The sequence below is a fragment of the Dipodomys merriami genome, unplaced genomic scaffold (assembly GCF_024711535.1).
Source record: "Dipodomys merriami isolate MVZ:Mamm:240054 unplaced genomic scaffold, mDipMer1.0.p SCAF_57, whole genome shotgun sequence".
Lineage (NCBI taxonomy): Eukaryota > Metazoa > Chordata > Mammalia > Rodentia > Heteromyidae > Dipodomys > Dipodomys merriami.
Window position 1 is genome coordinate 2018632 of NW_027206146.1, and position 9807 is coordinate 2028438.

General features: G+C 50.9%; 1 protein-coding gene across 1 annotated transcript; it reads left to right on the forward strand.

Annotated features, from left to right (window-relative positions):
- Positions 1–6: 6 nt before the first annotated feature.
- LOC138812414 (zinc finger protein interacting with ribonucleoprotein K-like) lies at positions 7–9773 on the forward strand. The gene is made up of 7 exons (XM_070000366.1): positions 7–325; positions 1769–1848; positions 3631–3687; positions 3734–3826; positions 5251–5289; positions 6663–6798; positions 7773–9773. The coding sequence occupies exons 1-7, from the start codon at positions 7–9 to the stop codon at positions 9263–9265; spliced, it is 2217 nt and encodes a 738-aa protein (XP_069856467.1). The 3' UTR covers positions 9266–9773.
- The last annotated feature ends 34 nt before the right edge of the window (positions 9774–9807 follow it).

Here is a 9807-nt window from a genome sequence, read left to right on the forward strand (position 1 = left end):
AGAGCTATGTCCGGCCATAACCTTACCATCGACACACCAGAAAATCCTGGTGAGCCCAGCAAACATGGGGGTGCATTCTATGGTGAGCCCCAGCAGAGGCACACTGGGGAGAGGCCTTACAAGTGTCGGGAGTGTCGTAAATCTTTTAAGGAAATACGTGCGCTCACTGTACACTGGAGAGTCCACACCACAGAGAGGCCTTACGAGTGCCAGGCATGTGGGAAGTCATTTAAGGAAGTCTGTGCGCTCACTGCACACCAGATTGTCCACACAGGGGAGTGGCCTTACGAGTGCCAGGCGTGTGGGAAGTCATTTAAGCGAGGAGGTACCCTTGCTGCCCACCAAAGCATTCACACGGGAGAAAGGCCCTATATTTGTGGCGAATGTGGGAGATCATTTACTTGGCATGCCCACCTCGAAAGTCACTGTGGAATTCACACAGGAGTGAAGTCTCATGAATGCAGCAAATCTGGGAAAACCTTTAGGCAGAAGTCTGTTCTCCTTAGACATCAGGTGATTCACAACAGAGAAAGGCCGTACAAGTGTTTAGAATGTAGAAAATCCTTCAAACAAGAACAGGACCTCACTATGCACTGGCGAGTCCACACCGGAGACAGGCTTTGTGAGTGCAGAGAGTGCGGGAAGTCCTTTAAGCAGAGAGATGCTCTGACGGTACACCAGAGAGTCCACACTGGAGAGAGGCCCTATCAATGTGGTGAATGTGGGAAGTCTTTCACTCAGCGTGCAAACCTTGGGCATTCCAGAATTCATACCGGAGAAAGTCTTATGCATGTAGTGAGTGTGGGAAAGCTTTTAGGTACAGAGCCAATGTTGTTCATCACCAGGAAACCCACAAAGAGAAAAGGCCATACGAGTGTGGCCAGTGTGGGAAAGGCTTTAACCAGAGAGCTCATCTCATTATTCATGGGCCGGTCCACATTGGAGAACAGCCTTACGAGTGTGAGCAATGTGGGAAAGTCTTTGGGCACAAAACAAGTATTATTCGTCACAGGAGAGTGCACAGTGAGGGAAAGCTCCAGAGTGTGGTCAGCGTAGGTAACACCTTAACCAAAGATCTTACCCCATTACACATGGAACAGTTCATGCTGCACAGAGGCCTTGAGGACACGAGGAAGCTCAGAAACGAACTGCAGAACCCTCTGGTCTCCTTCAACACCAGAACTGTCACATCATAGAAAGTCCCTGTGAAGGTGACAGTTGTAGCTCTTAGCACCGGGTTCAAGCTTTATTAAGCAGCAGGAAGTCCCTCCCTGGGAACAGCCTTAGAACAGGAAGGATGGTGCCACCTGTATTTCCATACTAAAGAGCTTCTGTTAGGAACCCATATGCCTGCAAGTAAGCTACACACCGGATGTGTCCAGCAGGTGAGAGTCCCCACAGGGAGATTGCCCTGAGCTCTGGGGTAAAGTCACCTGAGGCCCTTAGGAGCTGCCTTGCACATGCTGCACTTTTCAGGGCTTTTGACACAGAGAGTTCATTGCCCCTCTGTCTTAGAGGAGAAGTCTCCTTGTACCACCTTACACAATGGACGAGTGGTACACTTGAGGGACAGCACGATGCACACAGCCTGTGTCCCTGCTGTCTCACTTCCTGGTGGGAATCTTCAGCAGCCTGAGCCATTAAGACAACTCTAATGTGTTTGCTGAGTAGTTATGTCCTGGCTGATACCACTAAGGCCAGAGGGGTTTAGAAGTGGTCTCTAGACAGCCTCACCTGAAGATGGTTTTAATTTCTGTCTGTTCTGTAGGCGATGTCCTTGATCACAATGCTGCTTCTATTGCTGTTCTCAGAAGCTGTTGCTTCTGCAAGTCAGCAGACAGTCACAAGGTATTTTTTTGTTTTTTTGTTTTTTGCCAGTCATGGGGCCTGAACTCTGGGTGTGGGCGCTGTCCCTCAGCTCTTCAGCTCAAGGCTAGTGCTCTACACTGGAGCCACAGCGCCACTTCCTGCTTTTTCTGTTTATGTGGTGCTGAGGAATCGAACCCAGGGCCTCATGCTTGCAAGGCATGCACTCTACCGCTGAGCTACCTTCCCAGCCCCAGTCACAAGGTTTTATTGGGAAAATACAAAACAAAGTCTGCAAAAGCAAATTATTTGAAAACTCTTTTTGACAGATAAGTACTTGCCAGTCCTTTTATTTTTTTGTGTTGGTTCTGGGATTTGGACCTCACCTTGCTTGTTCATAGCTAGTATTCTACCGCTTGAGCCATATCTCTAGTACAGCATTTTGCTGGTTAATCAGAGATGGAATTTGTGAACTTTTCTGCTAGTTTCTAGCAGAAACTAGTTTCCAGCCTTGAACTTGGGCTTATAGGTGTGAGCCACTGGCACCTAGCTCAGAGTCTTTGGTTTGTTTGTTTGTTTAATGGGCCCAACTACATATGTTACAGGGAAGGACCAAGCCATAGATGACCAAATAACAGTTGGGCGGTGGTGACTCACACCTGTTAATTTCCTAAGCTATGAATTTTAGGAGACTTGGACAACATAAATATACTTATTATACAAAGAAGCCAGTATAAATGCATCCATATTGCTTTAGCTTTTTACCTTTGGAGACAAAATTTTGTATGTCTGGCTAGATATTAAATGTATAGCACTGACAAAATCAACACTTTAGATCTAAATAATACTAATCTGTGTAACCACAGTTCTAAGGAATTCATCTAAGAGAGTTGGACATAACACTGAAATTAACCTTGACTCAGGTAAGAGTTGGTTTCCTTAGTGAGCAGAATCCTGTCCACATCAGCAGACTACTTAGACAATTGCCTTGTAAAATATAATCTTTGTCCATGAAGCCAGTATATTTTGTAAATGTTATTACAACACGAAATAAATGAGTTCATAGCCCGAGTGGTTTCTGTTCTTTTTTAGAGGAAAAACAGGGTTTGGCATGTGCTGATTGAAGACTGGGAAATTGCAGTCATTTCTGTTGGGTCTGGTACAGCAGTGTGGTCCTTTCTCCAGCTTAATGTCCCTCTTGTGCAGTCCCTCTCCATTGTACATTTTCTGCCCGCTAGCACCGTGACGGTTTGCTGTTTCCATCACGGCCCCTGGAACTGAACGAGTATGGCCAAAAAATAGAGAGGTGAGCGGGGTTGGGTTGGGAGGTGTAGCAGATAATGCTGACGGGTGACATCGATGGAAATGGGAGGCCTGAGGGAGAATGCCGACAGGGGTGACATCGATGGAGATGGGAGGCCCTGGGGGAATGCCGAAAGCAGTGACATGGATGGAGAGGCCTGGTGCTGTCCCAGGCCAATGGAGATCAGATGGAACCGCCAGGCCTGAGGTGCGTTCAGGACCCAACAGACTGAGAACCCTGGTTGGACCCACGTTGGTTATTCTCATCTTGCTCATGGAATCCAGGCGTCCTCACCCTCCGCTCCATAGGGTGGAGAAGTGGTATTTAGCCAGTTTTTCTAAGCTTCATGATAGGAAAAAGCAGGTGGGGGTCCTGGCCTCCGTGTTACTGAGCGGCTGGAAGGGGGTTGATACCCATAGCGTTGGAAGGACGCCGTTCTGACCAATTCTAAACACACTGTGGTGCGCATTGAGTGAACTGTAGACCTTTGCTCTCTAACCCATGCCCCGCTCCTTGCCTAGGCGGCACCTCGGTGTGTGGACTACATTACCCAGAAGGTGCAGCGGAGAGCGGTGAAGGTCTGAGCCAATGAGCTGAGAGAAAGGCCATTTCCGTGTCCGGCAGGCAGGCGCTGGGCGGGACTTCTGCACCTCCTTCGCTGTTCTCGCCGCCACTCCGCGTGTGTGCCGTGGCCGGAGCCGTGGGGGCGTGGGCCGGGTGAGGCGGCCCGCGGCGTGTGTGCGCGGGGTGCGCGTACTCGCGGCCCGGCGGCCGGGGCTGGAGCCGGGGCCGGGGCCGGGCCCGGCCTGTGGGCTGCCAGAGCGGCCGCCACGCCGAGGGTCCCGGGCCTGTGCCACCTGCCCGCTCCCTCTCCGCCCGAGTCCGGGCCCGTGCCTCCGCGTCTGCCTGCGGGCCGAGTGTGGTCTCCACCTCTGTGTGTGTCTGGAGGAGGCCGAGCGTGGTATCCACATCCGTGTGTGTCTGGAGGAGGCAGAGCGTGGTCTCTACATCTGTGTGGAGGAGGCCGAGCGTGGTCTCCACATCTGTGTGTGCCAGAGGAGGCTGTGTGGTCTCCACCTCTGTGTGTGTCTGGAGGAGGCCGAGTGTGGTCTCCACCTCTGTGTGTGTCTGGAGGAGGCCGAGTGTGGTCTCCACATCTGTGTATGTGCCAGAGGAGGCCGAGCATGGTCTCCACATCTGTGTGTGGAGGAGGCCGAGCGTGGTCTCCACATCTGTGTGTGCCGGAGGAGGCAGAGCGTGGTCTCCACATCTGTGTGTGCCGGAGGAGGCAGAGTGTGGTCTCCACATCTGTGTGTGGAGGAGGCAGAGTGTGGTCTCCACATCTGTGTGTGGAGGAGGCCAAGCGTGGTCTCCACATCTGTGTGTGTCTGGAGGAGGCCGAGCGTGGTCTCCACATCTGTGTGTGGAGGAGGCAGATTGTGGTCTCCACATCTGTGTATGTCTGGAGGAGGCCGAGCGTGTGGTCTCCACATCTGTGTGTGCCGGAGGAGGCTGTGTGGTCTCCACATCTGTGTGTGTCAGGAGGAGACTGAGTGTGGTCTCCACATCTGTGTGTGCCGGAGGAGGCAGAATGTGGTCTCCACCTCTGTGTGTGTCTGGAGGAGACTGAGTGTGGTCTCCACATTTGTGTGTGTCTGGAGGAGGCCAAGTGTGGTCTCCCCATCTGTGTGTGCCAGAGGAGGCCGAGGTTGGTCTCCCCATCTGTGTGTGGCCAGAGGAGGCCACGTCAGGTCTCAGCTACTGCAGCCAGGAGTGGGTGAGCCCTGAGTGCCAAGGCTTTGGCCCCATGAAGTCTGGGCAGGGCCGTTGAGCATCCATGTCCCTAAGGGAAGTCAGGACTTTCATTTTCAAGGGGCTGGGAACCACGAGAACACTGGAGAGAAGAGGCACACAATCTGAGTTTGGCTTTTCAGAGTTTTCTAAAAGCTGCTTACAGTTGGTGTGGGGGTGGAGGGTCGCTGAGCACACAGAGAACTTTGACCCTTGTCCATGTTCCCGTGGGTGAATCTTGGGGATAATTTACTGGTTCCTCAGTCACCTCACTCCTGGGTTGGACAGGGAACCCTGAGCCCGTGGGGCCCGCCCTGGCGCCTGCCTCTCATGCCTTGCTCTTCCCACAGATTCCCATGATTATGGAAGTGCCAGGAGACCCCACACAGGTGAGTGGAAGATGTTCTGGACCCTCCATGCAGGTGACCATGCCCTTTGCCTCCTTCGTGTTGGAGGATCCTTCTTTTCCAGTTCTTGAGCTCTCAAAGTTGATGGTGAAAAGTTAGGCTTCTGTGGAGTGCTTTGCATTGCTTGCAGCCATGTGTTAAGGTGTGAATGGTTGCCACAGCCTTAGGAACTTGAATACATGTGTGTGGAATTGAGGATGAGCTTGCCATGTGTTTTCATTGGTGCTGAGAGCGCCGGTGCAGGAATCAGAAATGGCAGCTCAGATGGACATAGTTTGAATGACAGGACCCAGGACTTGTCAGGCTCCACGTGGCTCTAGTGTGGACACCACATGATATTGGGGTGACAGTAGGAAGACTCAGTTTGAGCGCAGAGAAACTAGTCTGTACAGTGTCAAGCTTGAGGGAAGGCTTAACCTTTGTGGAAGATGTGTTCGTTTTACATGATACTTGGAGTTGATGTGTCCGGCCTCCAAACCATCCCTTGCCTCCCATTGCCCAGGCTTGTATGCTTCTACAGGTGTTCTTCCTATATCTGCCATTGCATGTGGATAGCCTGGTCGCTGTCTGGGGCTGGGGGGGTGGGGGGGTGGGGAAGGGAAGATGGAGCTGTGTGAGGCAGTGATAGTTGTTAGGTCATAATGCTGGTATAAAGTGGGGATGCTGTGTGTGCCTTGGCTCCTAAGAAACAGCCCAGGGCCTGGTGCTCCTGCTTCGTACCCGATGCCTCCATGTTTTGTGAAGTTAAGAAGCTACACTACAGAGGGGTCTTGCTAGTGGAGAGGTCTTGCTGGCCAGCCATCATAAAGCCAGAATTGATGCCCTGGTCAGACTTAGGAGCCTGGCATGGTTCATAATTGTTAGGCCAGCCTGCAGTGTCATTGCAGTGCATCTTCTGTCAATGCACCAAGCACACTGGATAGCAAGTGGTGAGGACAGCGAGGGCGTGTCTGTGTTGAGGGACAGAAGGCAGGAACAGCTGTGGGAGCACACATTAGGGAGAACATGCACCTGGAAGAACATAGAAAATGCCAGCCCTCCGGCCTGCTGCTGATAATGTGAGGGAGGCAAAGCCTCATTTAGTGATGCTGGAGAGTACCACGTGAGTGTCTTTTGGGCAGTTGTGTAACAAGAATAGATATAGCCCTACATGCTAACACTAAAAGTTAGGTGGTATCTGCACGCTCATCTACTTGCTAGTGCTGTGCAAAGAAACTGACCAGATACTGAATGGAAAGCTCCTTCTCCGAGTGGGGAGATGGTGTATTGAATGTACAGGACAGATGGAGAGGGTTAGATGGGATGATCTCTCTGGACTCCAAGAAAGGAGCTGATCATGGCATGTTCTGTTCCAGTCACAGCAGACCTGTGTGACTTTTGAGGATGTTGTCATTTACTTCTCCCAGGAGGAATGGGAGTTCCTCAATACAACCCAGAGGCTCCTGTACCTCAACGTGATGCTGGAGACCTTTGCACTGGTAACCTCCCTGGGTAAGATCCTCATACCTGCATGTTGCATGGCCTCTTTTTCCACAGAGGCAGCTTCAGATCTACCACTAGTCCTTGGGCTCTGCTGACTTCTCTATTTTTTTGTCACATGTGCTGTTGGTGCCATAGCTGAGCTGTGCACACTACCCTGAGCAGCCCTAATGACTGCTGAGCTAATGAGAACAGGCACCAGTCTGGGTGGAAGTTGGCTGGCTGTCAGCTTCGACATCCCTTGCTTACCCATTCCCGGACTGCGTGGCTGCTCTGTGACACCTGAAGTTTCCTCACAGTTGCCCCCTTTAGGAACTCTGGGCATCATCGTGATCGAGAGCCACACAGACCAGGGACTGTGATGTCTGGGCCCTCCTCCCAGTATTGTGTCTTGTGCTCAGTGCCACTAGGGTGTCATCTGCCCTGCCTTTCCCTCGGAACATGGTTTCATGTCCTTCTCAATCTGAGCAACTGGGTTGGTAAGGCTATCCACTTGAAGGGCACCTGACTTGGATGAGGTCATGGTACCTGGCTGTTACCCTGGCATGTCAGGAAACTTCCTGTGTGCTTAGTGTTGGTGGGTGCCATGGGACACACCCCATTTCTACCCTGTCACCCCTATACTTGACACCAACTTGTCACTGTGTTTCTAGGCCTGGTGCCACCTATAGGTACCACCTGTAGTTCTGTTTATAGAGAAGTATGCTCAAACCCCTGCCTCTTCCCCAGCAGCTACTCGTTCTTGTGTCCCTTGTAAGGGGACGTTTGCCCAGGTTCCTAGTGCTGCAGAGCAACACCTTCTGTACCTGGACCCTTGCTTCTGTATCCTAAGAACAATCTTGTGGGACCAGAGTTGTAGCTCAGTGGTAGAATACATGCCTGACATGCATGAGGCCTTGTGTTTCATCTCCAGCACCACATTTTCTCTGTGGCTCAGCTTTCCGCCATCACCTGCGTGCTTGTAGCCATCATTTCTCTGATTTCAGGTTGTGAGTATGGAATTGAGGATGAGGACACATCTGTGCAGAGTGTTTCTTTGAAAGGAATGTCACACTTGAGGATTCCAAAGGCAGGCACACCGTCCCAGGACACTCACCCTTGTGACCTCTTTGTCCCAGTCTTAAAAGATATTGTGCGCCTGGCAGAACTACCCGTGCAGACACTGTATGTGGCTGGCCTTCCCCAGCATCTGAACCATCGCAGTGCAGAGAAACACTGGAAGATTGACACGGACCAAAACTCACTTTTGGAGAGAGATGAAGTTTGTGTCTCAGGGAAGCCCTTCGGCTGTGAGAGCCTTTGGAAGGATTTCCCACTGTCAGACCTGAGACCCCGAGTCCTTCCTAATGATGAGAAGCTAAACAATGAGTTTGGGGAGGCTTTTCACCATGGAAAAAGTAATTGTAAGTTGGTTAAGTGCAGAAAAACTTCCAGACCCTTAAGTTTGTCTTTTCATCACCCAAGAGTCTACACAGGAAAAAATCTGTATGAGCATAACAAGTGTGAGAAAGAGTTCTGTGATGATCACTCACTTGCCCAGCACCAGAGAGTGCACACTGGAGAGAGGCCTTATGAGTGCAGAGAGTGTGGGAAATCATTTAAGGAAAGATTTTCCCTTATTGCACACCAGAGAGTACACACTGGAGAGAGGCCTTATGAGTGCAGAGAATGTGGGAAATGCTTTAGGCGAGGATGTTTCCTTACCACACACAGGAGGGTGCACACTGGAGAGAGGCCTTACGAGTGCAGAGAGTGTGGGAAGTCATTTAGGGAAAGGTGTTCCCTCACTAAGCACAAGAGGGTCCACACGGGAGAGAGGCCTTACAAGTGTGGGAAATGTGGGAAGTCTTTTACCCAGCGTACCCACCTCGTGAGTCACAGCACAATTCACACTGGAGAGAAGTCTTATGAGTGCGGTGAGTGTGGGAAAACCTTTAGGCAGAAGTCTGTGCTCATCAGACACCAGGTGGTTCACAACGGAGAAAGGCCCTATGAGTGTGGTGAATGTGGGAAATCTTTCAATCAGCGCTCCAACCTTATTTCTCACTGGGGAATTCACACTGGAGAGAAGTCCTATGAGTGCAGGGAATGCGGGAAAACTTTTAGGCAGAAGTCTGTACTCATCAGACACCAGGTGGTTCACAATGGAGAAAGGCCTTATGAGTGTAAGCAGTGTGGCAAGTCCTTCAAGCGAGGATATGCCCTCACCGTACACCAGAGAGTCCACCTGGAGAAAAGCCTTATTCATGTGGAGAGTATGAGAAATCCTGCAAGCGAGGAGACGCCCTTATTGTACTCCACAGGCTTCTCACTAGACAAAGACCTGATGAATGCAACAAATGTTCATCTCCTTCAGCCCCAGAACTACCAAGGCATAGAAAGGCCACATGGAGTTGGTTGTTACGGGAACACTTTTGGCCCAAGCTCCAACCTTACTCAGCAACAGAGAGTCCCTGCTTGGGAACAGCCTCAGACCTGAAGGGAGAGTGCTTTCTGTTTGTGATACCTAACCCAGACAACCTTGATTAGCGAGACATCTGCCTGAAGCTGAACCACATCCTTCCAGGGATCTGGTGAGGCCTCTAGGAGCTGTTCCTCACATCATAAGCTTGTCACAGTGCAATCATTGCCATCCTGTCATAGAGGTCTCTTGGCTAGAGTGAAATAATTGCCACTCTGTCATAGAGAAACCATCACCATGCCATCCTTGTGGGTAGAATCTACACTGATAAGGTAAAGTAAGCCAGGTATGTCTCTGCTCTGCCATTCTGTGATGGAAATCTTGAATAGCACGAATCATTAGGGGAATTTCAGTCCTTTTTGCTGAGTGACGGTGGATGCCATTAGTGCCAGAGGAACTCAGACCTGGTTCAGCTTGATGCTTTCAGAATGGCTTAGCTCCTTGTGGAAGTTCTTAGCCTCACATGAACTTGATGCTCCTACCTACATTGCTCGTTTGTCACTAATAAAGACTATTGTTGAATACACCTTGAGCACAGTAGTGGTAACTATGCGGTGGAG

Bases quoted from the DNA above. Each gene is read 5' to 3' on its own strand.
- LOC138812414 (XM_070000366.1), top strand. From the start codon at position 7: ATGTCCGGCCATAACCTTACCATCGACACACCAGAAAATCCTGGTGAG. The intron at 3,827-5,250 runs GTGAGGCGGCCC...CTCTTCCCACAG, and splicing joins GCCGTGGGGGCGTGGGCCGG to ATTCCCATGATTATGGAAGT. The intron at 6,799-7,772 runs GTAAGATCCTCA...CTCTGATTTCAG, and splicing joins TGCACTGGTAACCTCCCTGG to GTTGTGAGTATGGAATTGAG.